Below are 18,299 nucleotides of genomic sequence, written 5' to 3'. Positions count from 1 at the left end.
ATGCGTTTTTTTAATGCTTTTTTTATGCGTTTTTTGATGCAGTTTTCTATGCAGAGTCTGTATGTTTTCTAGGAAATTTTTTAGGGTTAAAATGGCTGAAAATACCCTACCCCTAACCCTAACCCTACCCCTAATACTACCCCTAACCTTAACCCTATTCTAACCATAGTGGGGAAAAAAAATTAAAATTATTCTTAATTTTTTTATTGTCCCTGCCTATGGGGGTGACAAAGGGGGGAAGGGGGGGTTTCATTTACTATTTTTTTTATTTTGATCACTGAGATAGGTTATATGTCAGTGATCAAAATGCACTTTGGAACGAATCTGCCGGCCGGCAGATTCGGCGGGCGCACTGCGCATGCGCCCGCCATTTTGCAAGATGGCGGCGCCCAGGGAGAAGATGGCCGGACGGACACCGGGAGGCCGGGTAAGTATAAGCGGGGGAGATGAGGGCACGGGGGGTGGCATTGGGGCACGGGGGGCAGCCACACTGCAGCGGTTCTGCACCACAAACCGCAGTAAAACCCGCAGATATATTTTTCATCTGCGGGTTTTACTGCGGGTTTGACCTCACAATGGAGGTCTATGGGTGCAGAACCGCTGCAGTTTTGCAAAAAGAAGTGACATGGTACTTCTTTTTTACCGCGGCTATTCAGCGCGGCTTTTTTCCAGATTCCCGCATCATGTGCACAGTGGTTCCTGTTTTCCATAGGGTACAGTGTACTGTACCCTGCATGGAAAACAGCGGCGGTTCCGCAGTAAAAAACGCACTGTGTGAACATGGCCTTAAAGGGAATCTGTCAGCAGGTTTTTGCTATGTAATCTGAAGACAGCAGGAGCTAGAGGCTGAAACCCAGAATTCAGGAATGTCTCGTTTGTCAAAGTGCATACTGCTGTTTAGTAACTGTGAAGGATTTATCACGGAGATATTAACATTGGTAGACTAGTCCGGCTGCGCCCCCTCCTGTGATAACCAGCTCACGGTCTATGGACTTAGCTTTCTCAGCTCTGCTTCATTGTAAATCTAAAAGCTCGGATTGTGTCAGAACGGCTGCACCCAGCAAACTAAGTGATACATCGTTGGATTCAGGTTCTCTTTGCCTGCATTGCGCTGCTCTCCGATGAGTTAGCAAAACCCTGCAGACAGATTCCCATCAATACTCTTATTCTGTGCATGAAGATATGGCTCGTTATTCCTGTTTTGTAGATCGCATTAAGTGCGTAACTAACCAGTTATTGTAACAATATCTGTTGCCACAGTATTAAACAGGTTGTCTTATTTCAGGGGACAGCATTCTTAAGGAAAATTGTCATATTAAACTTTCAGTGCTATCTGTGGACAGCAGTTTGCAGAGCAGAATGAGATTTGATTTAGTGGCAAAAAAAACTAGGTGCTCCTATTTAATGGGGTTTTCCCACGAAGAAAGTACACTTTAATTAATAGATCTGTGAAGAATAATAAGTTCCACAATTACATGTGTTAAAAAAATGCCCCTGTGCTGAGATAATCTTATAAATGTGCCCCTGCTGTGTAATGTCTGTGTCTGACCGTGCAGGAACATGGTCTGATCATACCACAGCTCCTGGGCATGAGAGGAAGGAAAAAATGTCCTAGTCTGTTTAAAAACTTGTTGTTTTATCTCGCTGCATTAACCAGCTGCCATCCCCTTCTGTAATATCTGTATATTCTTTTGCTCCCTTCCCTGCCCCCACACTGTGGAACTTATTTTTTTATTCTAAAATCTATTAATTAAAATGTACTTTGTTCATGGGAAAACTCCCTTAAAGTGATTGACAACCTGTGCGCGTGGATAGCTGTCGATCATGAAGTAGGACTGCCTACTGGACCTCTAAACCCAGATAACAGTAGACATGTTGTACTGATAATTTCTGCATTAAATTATCAATCTGCCCAGCTATTGCATTTTATTGTATAGGCTATTTAGTGTTTCATGCTACAAAGTATTTCCACCCCAATGTTTTTCTAGTATGAATGAGAATAAGTTTATCTGTCACCAGGTCGTGTCCAGTTTTTGCTCTTGTGTCTTTACTGCTGACCCGTCAAGTGTTCAAACCTATAATGGATTAAAAAAAAAAAAAATGCAGCATGTATAAAAGAAGAGAAAAAACACTAGCTTGCTTTAACCCGGTGACAGGTCATTTTTAATCACATCGCTGCTGCTCTAAACCGTAAAGCCCTTCGTTATGACAAATTTTTACTGTTTTCAGTCATTTAAATCTCCTAAACGATAGTCCATGATCATCTAAACATGCCATCGGAGAAATCACGAACGGTAGTGATTTTAAACCTTTTTGTCTGTCGTCGGTAAATCCACTCATGTAAAATTGTATCTAATTGTCACTTGCAATGGGAACTGCACTATGGGTGGAATGACAATCTCCTGACTCTTCATTGCTGTATAAATGCAACCACTTACACTAGAGGTTCTCGCATGCGTCCAGACATCTTAAAGAAACAATCACTCAAAGCCAGTATATTATTGTGCAAATCCTAACCTCGCAATCATTGCAATGCATTACTGCAAGAAAATGCATACTGATTTGGCTTGCTATATTGTTAACCCTTGCTGGTTATGGACAATGTATCTGCGTACATAAGAGGGCCGTTTGATTACTGGTGTTGCTGTCTGCATTTTGCAAAATCCTGTTTGGACTTATTTTTTTAACTGTAATTTTTATTAAAGGTTTTTGCAATCAAAAAAACATTAGAACATGTTTCCTTCAATAATACCAAAATCGCATAGATCACATATAAACCTTAGCAGAAAATGCATATTATCCGTGACTACACACTAGGATGGGTTTGATAATCTTCGTGGATTTGCATCAGGTTTATAGGGGAGTGACAAAAGACACACTGAGGGGTGGACAGGGGGAATGGAAGGGTAGGAAAGTTTAACCCCTTAACGACCGCCGATACGCCTTTTAACGGCGGCCGCTAAGGGTACTTAAACCACAGCGCCGTTAATTAACGGCGCTGTGGAAAAAGTAAATAGCGCCCCCCAGAGTCCGATTTTCTCCGGGGTCTCGGCTGCCGGGGGTAGGCGAGACCCCAGAGAACATGATTCGGTGGGTTTTTTACCGACCCCACTTTTGCGATCGCCGGTAATTAACCGTTTACCGGCGATCGCAAAAAAAAAAAAAGCGATTTCTTTTTAATTTCTCTGTCCTCCGATGTGATCGCACATCAGAGGACAGAGAAAAGGGGTCCCAGATAGCCCCCCGATACTCACCTGTCTCCCCCGGTGCTCCTCGTGGCTCCCGATGGGCGCCGCCATCTTTTTCCAGCAAAAAAATGGAGGGCGCATGCGCAGTGCGCCCGCCGGCCGGCACCGGAAGAATCTTTGGGGTCTCGGCCCGACCCCTGTTTTGCGATCGCCGGTAATTAACTGTTTACCGGCGACCGCAAAAAAAAAAAAAAAGTAATGTGTAAGGGTATGTGCACACGTCAGGTTTTTTTCCTGACAAAATCCGGAGAATTCTGGCAGAAAATCGCGTTTTTTTCCGTGCGGATTTATCGCAGTTTTTGCGCGGATTTTTTGCGGAATTTTTTTTTTTTTCCCTGAAAGTCATTTTGGCTTAGAAATCCGCAAAAAATCCGCAAAAAGAATGAGCATGTCCATTTTTTTTGCGGAATGCGTTTTTTTTTTGCGATAAAAAACGCATCCATCTGAACAAAAAATCCGGAATGCATTCTAAATGATAGGATGCATATTTTTAGCGTTTTTGATGCGGAATTATAGCGTTTTTATAGCGAAATTCCGCAAAAAAAACGCTAAAAATCCAGACGTGTGCACATACCCTTATTCTCTGTCCTCTGATGTGATCGCACATCAGAGGACAGAGAAATAGGGGGATTCGGGGACCCTATTATACTTACCGGTGTCCCTGGGTCCTCCTGCGTCCTTCTCCTGCCCGCCGGCGTCTTCATGGGGAAAGAAAATGGCGGGCGCATGCGCAGTGCGCCCGCCATCTGCCGGCCGGCAGGAGAAGAGCAGTTGGGGCTAAAATTAGGGTTAGGGTTGGGGCTAAATTTAGGGTTACGGTTGGGGCTAAATTTAGGGTTAGGATTCTTTCAAACTTATGTCGGTACGGGGCCGTCGCAATGCGTCGGCCCGACATACCGACGCACGTTGTGAAAATTGTGCACAACGTGGGCAGCGGATGTAGTTTTTCAACGCATCCGCTTCCCAATCTATGTCCTGGGGAGGAGAGGGTGGAGTTACGGCCACGCATGCGCAGTCAGAAATAGCGGACGCGACGTACAAAAAGTTACATTGAACGTTTTTTTGTGCCGACGGTCCGCCAAAGCACAACTGATTCGGTGCACGACGGACGCGACGTGTGGCCATCCGTCATGATCCATTGGCAATACAAGTCTATGGCCAAAAAACGCATCCTGCGGGCACATTTGCAGGATCCGTTTTTTGTCCAAAACGACGGATTGCGACAGATGCCAAACGACGCAAGTGTGAAAGTAGCCTTAGGGTTGGGGCTAAAGTTAGGGCTAGGGTTGGGGCTAAAGTTAGGGTTAGAGTTGGGATTAGGGTTAGGGTTTGGATTAGGGTTGGCATTAGGGTTACGCTTGGGATTAGGGTTAGGTTTGGGATTAGGGTTGTGATTAGGGGTGTATTGGGATTAGGGTTAGGTTTGAGGTTAGGGTTGAGATTAGGATTAGGGGTGTGTTGGATTTAGGGTTTTGGTTGGGGTTAGGGGTGTGTTGGGGTTAGGGTTGGAGCTAGAATTGGGGGGTTTCCACTGTTTAGGTACATCAGGGGGTCTCCAAACACGACAGCCAATTTTGCGCTCAAAAAGTCAAATGGTGCTCCCTCCCTTCTGAGCTCTGCCATGCGCCCAAACAGTGGGTTACCCCCACATATGGGGCATCAGCGTACTCGGGATAATTTGGACAACAACTTTTGGGGTCCAATTTCTCCTGTTACCCTTGTGAAAATAAAAATTTGGGGGCAAAAAGATCATTTTTGTAGATAAAATGCGTTTTGTTTTGTTTTTTTTCCCCCACAGCTCTACGTTATAAACTTCTGTGAAGCACATGGGGGTTCAAAGTGCTCACCACACATCTAGATAAGTTCCTTAAGTGGTCTAGTTTCCAAAATGGTGTCACTTGTGGGGGGTTTCCACTGTTTAAGCACATCAGGGGCTCTCTAAACGTGACATGGCGTCCAATCTCAATTCCAGCCAATTGAAAAAGTCAAACGGCACTCCTTCACTTCCAAGTTCTGCGGTGCGCCCAAAAAGTGGTTTACCCCCACAAATGGGGTATCGGCGTATTCAGGAGAAATTGCATAACAAAATTTATGGTTACATTTCTGTTTTTCCACTTGTGAAAATAAAACAAATGGTTCTGAATTAAAATGTTTGCAAAGAAAGTTAAATGTTCATTTTTTCCTTCCACATTGTTTCAGTTCCTGTGAAGCACGTAAAGGGTTAATAAACTTCTTGAATGTGGTTTTCAGAACCTTGAGGGGTGTAGTTTTTAGAATGGTGTGACACTTCGTTATTTTCTATCATATAGACCTCTCAAAATGACTTCAAATGTGATGTGGTCCCTAAAAAAAAAAAAATGGTGTTGTAAAAATGAGAAATTGCTGGTCAACTTTTAACCCTTATAACTCCCTAACAAAAAAAAATTTTGTTTCCAAAATTGTGCTGATGTAAAGTAGACATGTGGGAAATGTTATTAATTAACTATTTTTCGTGCCATATCTCTCTGATTTAAGGACATAAAAATACAAAGTTTGAAAATTGCAAAATTTCCGTTTTTTTCATAAATAATTGCAAGTAATATCGAAGAAATGTTACCACTATCATGAAGTACAATATGTCACGAAAAAACAATCTCAGAATCAGCGGGATCCGTTGAAGCGTTCCAGAGTTATAACCTCATAAAGTGACAGTGGTCAGAATTGTAAAAATTGGCTCGGTCATTAAGTACCAAATTGGCTCTGTCACTAAGGGGTTAAAGAAGATAGAAACAATGGCATAACCAATTTGTTGCGCCCAATAATAGTCCCATGGAGCCCACACCACCGCAAACAGGTGTATTTTACATTTAAAGTAGCAGTTAAATTTTCCATTCGACGTACATGGCACACTCGGCTGCAGTACTCTAGTCGGGAGGGGAGGGTAAGTTCTCCAACAACATTCAGTCATACATCTGGCAGCATTTAATAGGTGAAGTACTGTAGAGGAGTTCTTGCCCATCCCCTTTGGGGGTACATTGAGTAAGAAAACCCAGGGATCTAATGTGATGTCGGTGAAGAAGACCTCCTGAATCAGAGCTTTGACTGTTTCCTAAAAGGTCACTATGATCTTGCAAGTCCAAAAAAATGGGTTCCAACTGATGAGCCACAGCGCCACTAAAAATTTAACATTTGGGGGTTCGTTTTAGTTAAGCAAATCTGCTGTGTGATGCCAAAACATAAGAATTTTGTATTGGTTTTTTTTTATACATGATTAGTGTTGAGCATTCCGATACTGCAAATATCGGGTATCGGCCGATATTCGCTGTATCAGATTTCCGATACTGAGTTCCGATACTTTTAAGATATCGGATACAGGAATCAGAAGTTCCTATAGTGCAATGATGCACTATAATGGAGTGTGGACGGAGACTGCGTGTCTGTGCGGGCCTGCCGGGAGTCTGTGCGGGCCTGCCGGGGGTCTGTACGTGTGCAGGCATCATCCGATTGGACTACAAGTCCCATCGGGCTATGCCTGCTACAGTGACAGTGATTGACACATTAGCCAATGATGGGACAGTAGTAGTCCCATCATCCAGCTAATGTGTTGAATGTAAAAAAAAAAAACATTCATTCATTCATTCATTCATTCACAAAAGTATTGACATCCCTGCAATTTTGTCAGATAATACTCAGTTTCTTCCTGAAAGTGATTGCAAACACAAATTCTTTGGTATTATCTTCATTTAATTTGTCTTAAATGAAAAAACCACAAAAAGAATTGTCCTAAAGCCAAATTGGATATAATTCCACACCAAACATAAAAAAGGGGTGGACAAAAGTATTGGCACTGTTCGAAAAATTATGTGATGCTTCTCTAATTTGTGTAATTAACAGCACCTGTAACTTACCTGTGGCACCTAACAGGTGTTGGCAATAACTAAATCACACTTGCAGCCAGTTGACATGGATTAAAGTTGACTCAACCTCTATCCTGTGTCCTTGTGTGTACCACATTGAGCATGGAGAAAAGAAGACCAAAGAACTGTCTGAGGACTTGAGAAACCAAATTGTGAGGAAGCATGAGCAATCTCAAAGCTACAAGTCCATCTACAAAGACCTGAATATTCCTGTGTCTACCGTGCGCAGTGTCATCAAGAAGTTTAAAGCCCATGGCACTGTGGCTAACCTCCCTAGATGTGGACGGAAAAGAAAAATTGACAAGAGATTTCAACGCAAGATTGTGCGGATATTGGATAAAGAACCTCGACTAACATCCAAACAAGTTCAAGCTGCCCTGCAGTCCGAGGGTACAACAGTGTCAACCCGTACTATCCGCCGGCGTCTGAATGAAAAGGGACTGTATGGTAGGAGACCTTCTTACCCAGAGACATAAAAAAGCCAGACTGGAGTTTGCCAAAACTTTCCTGAAAAAGCCTAAAACGTTTTAAAAGAATGTTCTCTGGTCAGATGAGACAAAAGTAGAGCTTTTTGGGCAAAGGCATCAACATAGAGTTTACAGGAGAAAAAAAGAGGCATTCAAAGACAAGAACACGGTCCCTACAGTCAAACATGGCGGAGGTTCTCTGATGTTTTGGGATTGCTTTGCTGCCTCTGGCACTGGACTGCTTGACCGTGTGCATGGCATTATGTAGTCTGAAGACTGCCAACAAATTTTGCAGCATAATGTAGGGCCCAGTGTGAGAAAGCTGGGTCTCCCTCAGAGGTCATGGGTCTTCCAGCAGGACAATGACCCAAAACACACTTCAAAAAGCACTAGAAAATGGTTTGAGAGAAAGCACTGGAGACTTCTAAGGTGGCCAGAAATGAGTCCAGACCTGAATCCCATAGAAGACCTGTGGAGAGATGTAAAAATGGCAGTTTGGCACCCTTCAAATATCAGGGACCTGGAGCAGTTTGCTAAAGAAGAATGATCTAAAATTCCAGCAGAGCATTGTAAGAAACTCATTGATGGTTACCGGAAGCGGTTGGTCGCAGTTATTTTGGCTAAAGGTTGTGCAAACAAGTATTATGCTGAGGGTGCCAATACTTTTGTCTGGCCCATTTTTGGAGTTTTGTGTGAAATGATCAATGTTTTGCTTTTTGCTTCATTCTCTTTTGTGTTTTTTCATTTAAGACAAATTAAATGAAGATAATACCAAAGAATTTGTGATTGCAATCATTTTCAGGAAGAAAATGAGTATTATTTGACAGAATTGCAGGGGTGTCAATACTTTTGGCTACAACTGTGCATGCATGCATACATACTGCATGCATGCATACTACCTGCATGCATACTGCCTACATGCAGTACATACTCACCATCACTTGTCACTTTGTTCCCCGAAGTCAGTGTCATCTGTAAAAAATATTAAAATAACCATCAATATACTCCCTGATCCGCAGAAATCCATGAGTGTCCCACGATGATCTTCCGTGGAGAACGGCAGCACCAGCTGATACGACCGCTCTCTAGCGGCTCCAGGAATACAATGACGGGAGGAAAGTATCCTTCCGCACTGTATTCCTCCGCTGCTGTAAAAAAAAAAAAAAAATAAGTCCTTAGTCTCACTTTTGACATTGCTGTGTAAGAAATTTCCCACACAGCAATTGCCATAAATTGAGACTCAAAACTATAGTAACCTCTCAGTGATGCACTGCAGGAGCCATTGTCTCCTGTCAGTGTGTCACTGAAGGTCCTGTAGAGCAGGGGTCCCCAACTCCAGTCCTCAAGGCCCACCAACAGGTCATGTTTTCAGGATTTCCTTTGCATTGCACAGGTGATGCAATTATTACCTGGGCAAGATTAAGGAAATCCTGAAAACATGACATGTTGGTGGGCCTTGAGGACTGGAGTTGGGGACCCCTGCTGTAGAGCAGTGACATCACATAGGCAGCATCAATAGTAAAAACTTGGTCACACAGGGTTAATAGCGGCGGTAAGTGAGTGAGTCACCCGCGGCATAACGCGGTCCGTTACCGCTGGTATTAACCCTGTGTGAGCGGTGACTGCGTGGAGTATGGAGCGGGTGCTGACTGCAGGGAAGTAGGGAGGGACTAATCAGACTGTGGCCATCGGTGATTGATCGCGGCAGCCATGACAGGCAGCTGGCGAGACCAATCAAACCATTGATGCCTCCAGACTACCTGACCACAAGGGCTGATATATGAATGATGTCATAGTAGAATGCTGATAAGAAAGAGCTTGCTTCCTGTAGGAGATCCAAATATCTCTGGTAAGCTGCATAAGGCCCAACAGTGGAGAATGAACCCTATTTGGGGCCTAAGACCACAGCAGAGAGTTCGGGTGAATTGGAGCCAGACAATTTTTTCAATTTCCGGCCATGTATTGTAGGCCCACAAAGGAAACTACCTCAGGTGCCTAGTCCAGAAATATTTTGTTACATCCAGCACAGACAACATCCCCTTCCTGCATTCTACCAGAGACAAGTATTGATTTAGAAATTCTATGTTGCTTATTCCATATAAATCTCATTATACAAGCTTGTAGGGCTTTAAGTTCTCCTTATGGGACCGGGAGGGTTCACACTGCGTTAGTGTGACCCGTTTAACGGACTACGTTACACCGCGGCATAACGCGGTGTAACGTAGTCCGTTAACGCCGCCATTACTTTCAATGGCGGACGCATCGCTAGCGCACGCCCGCAATGGGCGTGCGCTAGCGATGTGCCGTCATTGAGTGACTGATCCGAGACGCGGGCTGCAGCGTTTCTGGGTCAGTCACTGCTAGCGCACTGCTAGCGCAGATGGAGCTAGCAGATGCTCCATCTGCGCTAGCACTGTGCAAACATCGGCACTTGCGTTAGTGCAGTCCGTTTAATGGATGTGTTGAACGGACTGCACTAACGCAGTGTGAATTTTGTTTTTGCTGCCGATATATGGCCTAGAATCAAAATTGAATGGTTGGACCATTTAACCAATAACCTTTTCAAATCCCTAAATAGAGCCAGAAAGTTATAGGGGAATAAAGGGTTTTATAAGAAGAGAATAAATTTACCAAAGTTTTTTATAATGTCAGTTTCCCAGCAAAATTTATAGTGCAATTTTAAGATGGTCTATCTCCTAACAGGGGATGTTGAATGGTTACGCTTCTGTTTTTGTTGAATTAATCTTAGAACCCAAAATACCACCAACTCCTTAAGGACAAATTTGAGATTCAGAACATTAATATGCTGGTTAGTGAGTAAGGAGAACGTCATCCGCAAATAATGAGATTTTGAAAACTATCTTACCTCTCTATACCAAAAATGTCTATATTATGCCGAATGGCTGCAGTCAGAGTCTATACATAAAGCGAGCGAGCAGGGATAAAGGGCAGCCCTGCCTTGTTTCATTTTAATATATTAAACCTGGGGGGAAACATGATGATGGAGTTGGATGGAGGTCAATGGAGAGGAGTATAAAGCCTGCAAAGTTGTCATTCATGAAGGGCCCTCATACCCCAAAAGTCTTGTCTATATCGCAAACCTAAAAGACCTGTTAAGGCGGTCGAAAGCCTTCTCCAAGTCTAAACTTTGAAGTGCCTGGACCTCATTTCTGTTAGCCACATCAGCCGATCAACCACCCTATTGTCTTCTCCCTTTCTGAAAGGAGCAAAACCCACTTGATCCTATGGATCAAGTGCGGAAGCCAAAGGTTTAATCTTTTTGCAAGGAGGCATGTAAAAACCTTTAAATCCGAATTAAGGATGACTATGGGTCTATAGTTGCTTGGAGTTGCTTGAACTTTATTGGGTGTCGTAATACAATGTCTTGGGTATTATTATTGTGCCATTTATTCAATGGCGCTTTACATGTGAGGAGGGGTATACATAAAAAAAACCAAGTAAAATAATCTTAATACAAGTCACAACTGGTACAGTAGGAGAGAGGTCTCTGCCCACGAGGGCTAATCTACAAGGGACGGGTGAGGGTACAATAAATAGGTGAGGGTAGAGCTGGTCGTACAGCTGGTCGATCAGTGGTTGTAGGCTTATCGGAAGAGGTAGGTCAGGTTCTTTTTGAAGGTTTCGATGGTAGGCGAGAGTCTGATATGTTGTGGTAAAGAGTTCCAGAGTAGGGGTGATGTGCAAGAGAAATCTTGTATGCGATTGTGGGAAGAGAAGATGAGAGGGGAGTAGAGAAGGATATCTTGTGAGGATCGGAGGTTGCTTGCAGGTAAGTATCGGGAGACTAGGTCACAGATGTATGGAGGAGACAGGTTGTGGATGGCTTTGTATTTGGTTAGGGTTTTGTACTGGAGTCTCTGGGCAATGGGGAGCCAGTGAAGGGATTGACAGAGGGGAGAGGCCGGGGAATAGCGGAAGGACAGGTGGATTTGTCAGGCAGCAGAGTTTAGAATAGTTTGGAGGGGTGCGAGAGTGTTAGAGGGGAGACCAAAGAGCAGGAGGTTGCAGTAGTCAAGGCTGGAAATGAGGGCATGGACTAGGGATTTTGCAGATTCTTGGATTAGGAATGTACGGATCCGTGAAATACTTTTGAGTTGAAGGCAGCAGGAAATGGAAAGGGGTTTGAAGGAGAGATCAGTGTCAAGGATTATCCCGAGGCAGCGAGCTTGTGGGACTGGGGAGAGTGGGCAGCTATTTACTGTAATGGATAGGTTTGCTGGGGGGGGGGGGGGTCGCGTAAGATGGGGGAAAGATGATGAATTCTGTTTTGTCCATGTTAAGTTTTAGAAATCTAGCGGAGAAGGATGAAATAGCGGACAGACATTGAGGGATTCTGGTTAGTAGGGTGGTGATATCTGGTCCAGAGATGTAGATCTGTGTCATCAGCATAGAGATGATACTGAAAGCCATGAGATTCTATGAGCTGTCCCAGGCCAAAGGTGTAAATGGAGAAGAGCAGGGGCCCTAGGACTGAACCTTGCTGGACTCCGACAGATAGGGGGTGAGGTGAGGAGGTGGTGTGTGAGTGGGAGACGCTGAATGTCCGGTCTGTTAGGTATGACGAGATCCAGGATAGGGCCAAGTCTTTGATGCCAAGGGATGAGAGGGTCTGTAATAATAGGAAATGGTCCACTGTGTCAAAGGCAGAGGACAGAGTAGTGTTGCTTGCTCTTGGCAGTTAATAGGTCATTGGTGACCTTAGTTAGGGCAGTTTCAGTGGAGTGGTGTTACCGGAAGCCAGATTGTAAGTGGTTGAAGAGAGATGGGAGGACAGTTCAAGATGGGATGTGTTGTTCTAGTAGTTTTGAGGCATAGGGGGAGAAGAGATATTGGGCGATAGCTAGATACAGAGGATGGGTCAAGAGAGGGCTTTTTGATGATAGGTGTGATTGAGGCATGTTTAAAGCTTGAGGGGAAAACACCAGTTTAGTGATAGTCTTCATTCCATTCCTAACCCATCTCTTCAACCTGTGGTGAGGTTTGGGATGAAGTGGGATGGGATCGGATCAAGTGCACAGGTGGTGAGATGCAATTTTTAGAGTAGAGTGGAGAGTCGATCTTCTGTAATGGTGGAGAAGTTGGTTTTGGAGGTGGAGGGCTGGGCAGTTGGGAGGAAGGGCTCTGGGGTTGTCGACCAAAACTGTCTCTGATATCAATCTTCTGCTTGAAAAATGAGGCAAAATCTTCAGCTGAGATGAGTTGGGAGGGAGGAGGTGCTGGGGGACGGAGGAGAGAATTGAAAGTGTTCAATAGCTGTTTAGGGTTGTGAGACAGCAAGGATATGAGAGATGAGAAGTAGGCTTGTTTAGCTGTGGCGAGTGTGGCCTTGAAAGTAGTGAGGGACTGTTTGAATGCGATGAAGTTCTAGTTGCAGTGGAATCTTTGCCATCTAGGTACTGGGGTCCTGGCATCCTTTTTTCATTCCTCTAGGTACTGGGGTCCTGGCATCCTTTTTTCATTCCTCTTCTTTGTCCAAATTTCACAAGGGAGGATGTTCACAAATCAAAGCCAATAGTGTAAAGAATATAACATTTTCTTCATTTTACATCTAATTTGTGTCTTTTAAGGCTCCTTCTAAAATATATGAAACAAATGATGGCTTATTTATATTTTCTTGCTTTCAGATTTTCAAAGCTGAAGAGCCTCAACCTTTCGAACAATAATTTAGGAGACTTTCCTTCAGCAGTATGTGACATTCCTACTTTGACAGAACTGAACCTTTCCTGCAATGGTCTCCGGGTTATACCTCCAGCAGTAGGAGAGATGAAAAAGTATGTATTAGTATGTGTAAATATAGATGTAAAAATATTTCCAAAAGTTAAATGGCCAATGCACCGTATTTTTGGACTACAAGATGCACCGGACCATAAGACGCACCCAGGTTTTAGAGGAGGAAGATAAGAGAAATTGAAGCAAAAAATGGTGATGATGCACTGATAAAGGAGGACGAAATCTGCTGGCATGATTATATGTGCAATGTCCCCCAATTCTGTAGTAATATTCCCCATCTTGCTGTGTGTGTGTGTGTGTGTGTGTGTGTGTGTGTGTATATATATATATATATATATATATATATATATATATATATATATATATATATATATATATATATATATATATATATATATATATATATACACATATACATACATGGGCCTCCATGCCCCCCCCCATCCTGGTATATATGGTTCCCCTCATCCCCATCCTTGTATACATGGTCCATTCATCCCCCCTCCCCTTTTTATCCTGCCATATGTGGCCCTTCTATTTCCCCCCTCCCTTCCCCCTCCCATCCTGGAATACATGTTCCTCTCACCCCCTACCCCACCCCCCCTTCCTAGTATACAGTGACACCATGCGCTGCTTACTCATTGAGGTAAGCTGCTGGAATACTCGCTGCTCCTCACATTCGGGACTATGGGAGTGGAGAGCAGTGAATATTCCTCTTCTTTAATAGCAGGTACACTTGTAGCCGCAGCCACCAGCTTCCTGTTGCTGGGCAATCATGTGTGCCCACTATTATGAATATTCACTGTTCGCCACGCTATGGGAGTGGAGAGCAGTGAATATTCATTCTCTTTAACAGTGGGAACACATGATCGCCCAGTTGCAGGAGGCCTGCGGCTAACAGTATGCCTGCTTTTTAAAGATGAATATTCACTGCTAAACACGTCCATAGTCCTGCCCACATCTCGGGACAGACTTCAGTGCATAGAGGAGGGAGGGACTGGGGTGTGGGCAGCAGAGAATTTTAATTTTCTTTAACAGTGCATCCGGACTGTGAAATGCACCCCCATTTTTCTCAAATTTTGGAGTAAAAAAAGGCATCGTACAGTCTGAAAAATATGGTACTTTATTTAACTCTGCTTTTTGTGAAAAAAAGTTCACCTTAATAAAAATGTATATTAATACACATACATTATTTATGTATTTTATTTTTCAGCCTGCAAACCTTTCTACTGGATGGTAACTACCTCCAAACGCTACCTGCTGAACTCGGAAGCTTGAGCCAACTCAGCTACTTGGGTCTGTCTTTCAACGAGTTCACAGAAATCCCAGAAGTGTTAGAGAAAATGGCTGCCATGGACAAACTGTGCATGCCGGGAAACTCTCTGCAGGTGGTTGACTTGAAGACTCTCAGAAGAATGCAGCAAGTCAAACATGTGGATCTGAGGTGTGAAAAAAGAAACGTATTCAAAGATTCCATTGTGGGAACATTTTATCATTTGTACATTTATATCGGCTTTTTGTTGGTGAAATAGGGCTATTTAAACTCAACTTTTTAGAACATCATTGCAAAGTAAAGATTGGACCACCTGGACGTTTATAGTTTATGGGTTGTATAGAAGTAGTGTAAGATGGTCATAAGGATAGCGTAGGGTGCTAATGTGGATTAAAACATCTACCTTTTTTACTGGATGAAAAACTGGCTATTTAAAATAACTTCTTCTGATGCCTGCCTTGGAATTGCACTAGAATATGAAACAAAATGTAAATCGTAATCAATTTTTTTTTTCCTTCAACCCCTTCCCAACATGACATACTGTTACATCATCTGTTGGCTTTCTGTCTTTGACTCAAGCTCAGGAGCTTACATCCTGGCGGATATTGACTTATACGGCCATCATCTGCCTCTTAACAGCAATAGATGAACAGAGCTCTGCCCACTTCTACTACCCATTTAAATGACACTCATGGTCTCGGACAATGGCGTTTACGGTACGTCGTCCATGGGCATTCGTATAAAGTAATTTTCACTATATTCTGTAAGGCTGTGGTCAATTCAAGTGCTTATAAGTAGTGATGAGCGAATATACTCGTTGCTCGGGTGACCTCTGAGTATTTGTTAGTGTTCGGAGATTTAAGGGAACCTGTCACCCCAAAATCAAAGGTGAGCTAAGCCCACCAGCATCAGGGGCTTATCTTCAGCATTCTCTAATTCTGTAGATAAGCCCCCAATGTATCCTGAAAGACGAGAAAAAGAGGTTAGATTATACTCACCCAGGGGCAGTCCGGTCCGGGGCCTCCCATCTTCTTACGATGACGCCCTCTTCTTGTCTTCACGCTCCGGCGCAGGCGTACTTTCTGTCCTGTTGAGGGCAGAGCAAAGTACTGCAGTGCGCAGGTTCTGGGCCTCTCTGACCTTTCCCGTCACCTGCGAGCTGCGGTACTTTGCTCTGCCCTCAAAAGGGCAGACAAAGTACGCCTGTGCCAGAGCCGCAGCGTGAAGACAAGAAGAGGACGTCATCATTAGAAGATGGTAGGCCCCGGACCGCGACGCCCATCGGACCAGAACCGGACCGGGACCACCGCTGGGTGAGTATAATCTAACCTCTTTTTCTCATCTTTCAGGATACCTGATGCTGATGGGCTTAGCTCACCTTCGATTTTGGGGGTGACCGGTTCCCTTTATGTTTTCATTACTGCAGTTGAATGATTTACAGCGATTAGCCAGGCTGAGTACATGTGGGGATTGCCTGGTTGCTAGGGAATCCCCACATGTAATCAAGCAGGCTAGTAGCTGTAAATCATTCAGCTGCTGGCGATGAAAACTAAATCTCCGAACACTAACAAATACTAGGAGGTCACCCGAGCGTGCTCAGGAAAACCCGAGCAACGAGTACTCGCTCATCACTACTTATAAGAAATACTGCATTGCCGCAGGTTCCAGTCCCCTAAGTGGACTACAAAATTCATATAAAAGAGAAAAAATAGTTTTTACGCATATAACAAAATCAAACATTGAATCGACACACTGCCCCCATTACAATTACAGAAATAAAAATCTCTATATGCCATTGCCACATCTGTAAATGTCTGACTCACAAAATATCTAATTAATTAAATTGATCGATTAAACAACATAACGAAAAAAAATTGAAATGCCAGAATTGCAGTTTTCCGGTCTCTGCAATTTCACAAAAAAATGCAATGAGAAGCGCAATGCAAGAAAAAAGCCTTCACAGCTCTAACAGAAAACATATACATATATATGTACATATACATGCATATTAAAATGTCCTTTTTTTTCACTACTTTTATATAAAAATAAATAAACCCGAGCGCCTGGTATCAACATACTTTTTTGACCTGGAGAATCATTTTGACAAGTGGTTTTTAAGAGTTGCGGAACACGTATGAACCTGTGTGAAAGAAGCCGTTTGGTAAATCTGTTTCTTTGAGGGGGGGAGGCACAATTGATTTTTGGGGCTCATTAAAGACCATAACTAATAATGCTACCCTAGATTATGACGCATCGAGCTCTCTTAAAGCTGTTCTGGGGGAAAAGTCAAGTTGTACTAAAACCTTTGAGATCCATTCTCAAACTTCCGTGTTAAAATGCTCTCCTTACACCGACTTCTGGATGCTCTCAGCCTTCTTGAAATTTCACATGGAGTGAATGCCAGGGGTTTTGTGTACATTTTCCGCATTGTTTTGGGTCTACAATAACCTGCCACCTGAAGGACCAGTTTTAGTGACGTCTGTCTTGCGTTTTGTACAGTCTGCACGTGCCGTAGAGGCGGTGATCTTCCCCACTCTCCTGGATTAGGCTTTCCATCGGCAGCAGCACTCGCAGTGTTGCATGGTGTATGGGACTCGGGGGAAATTAAATTGTCTGCTATTCTCAGATACACACAGGAATGTTTTCTCCGGTTCTAGTTGGGCATAATGTGAGACGCTATCAGCAGCACACAACATGAACTCATTAGTTCAGCGCTCCATTTGCTATTTCTGCTTCAAGTATGTGAATTCGTTAAGATTTGTCCACCTGCCCCTTACCAGCACCAGAATTAGGCTGTAGATGCCATTATTACAGAAGCGTGTATTTTAAGTCCTACTCGCCTTTCATTTTTTTGTTTTTGTTTCTCCTCAACATCAGATTGTCGTTATGAAATTTTAAAGTCCAAGTTGTGATCAAGCTTCCAAGAGTGATTTTCATTATTCCAACTGCCTTCATTCTCCTCCTTTGGTATACATATACTGTGGCTAATGAAAGTTGCTCCCTACTTTTTCCCCATTTTTGTATGTAGATGGATCCTAATCTTTTAGCAATGAAATTCTTCAACTTGACAATGTATTTTTAATTCCACTTTTTTTTCCATATCTTACTGTGTACAGTTTTACAGATGACTGAGGGTAAGGCTACTTTCACACATCAGGTTTTTTGTTTCAGGCACAATCTGGCCAATTTTCAAAAAAAAGGATCCGTTGCAAATAGTGAAAAACTGAAGTGACTGCTCCATTTTTCTGCTGGATCCGTTTTGTTTTTCACCTACATAGACAGAGAGAGAGATATGCGCGCCAGATTCGGCCATTTATACCTGCGTTTCATACGTTTTTGGCCGGATCAGAAAAAACGTTGCTCTGGACATCTTCTCCGTCCGCCAGAAAACTAATTTTGGACGGAGCCATCAAAAACGGATGAAACGTTGGGACATTGGGCACAATCCGGCGCTAATACAACTCTGAGAAAAAAAACGGATCTTTTTGTATAAATTCGCCGGATTGTGCCTGATGCAAGAAACCTGATGTGTGAAACTAGCCTAAAGGAATCTTTTATATACTTTTTTTAATATTACAAAGGGCTCCATATGCAATGCATGGCGGTATATATATGGCCCTACATTGGGTGATTTTGGATTTTAATGCGGTGTCTTACATTGATG

The 18,299-nt window shown here is 43.3% G+C and overlaps 1 protein-coding gene across 1 annotated transcript in view; it reads left to right on the top strand.

The window, feature by feature from the left end:
- PHLPP1 (PH domain and leucine rich repeat protein phosphatase 1) overlaps window positions 1-18,299 on the top strand; it is a 137,544-nt gene that overhangs the window by 75,772 nt on the left and 43,473 nt on the right. The window contains exons 5-6 of the mRNA XM_069730639.1: window positions 13,257-13,403; window positions 14,576-14,806. Coding sequence (XP_069586740.1) covers window positions 13,257-13,403; window positions 14,576-14,806 — 378 coding nt within the window. The remainder of the gene's footprint in view (window positions 1-13,256; window positions 13,404-14,575; window positions 14,807-18,299) is intronic.

The sequence above is a fragment of the Ranitomeya imitator genome, chromosome 6 (assembly GCF_032444005.1).
Source record: "Ranitomeya imitator isolate aRanImi1 chromosome 6, aRanImi1.pri, whole genome shotgun sequence".
NCBI lineage: Eukaryota > Metazoa > Chordata > Amphibia > Anura > Dendrobatidae > Ranitomeya > Ranitomeya imitator.
The sequence above is the reverse complement of the archived record's forward strand: the minus strand, read 5'-3'. Positions and strand labels throughout refer to the sequence as shown.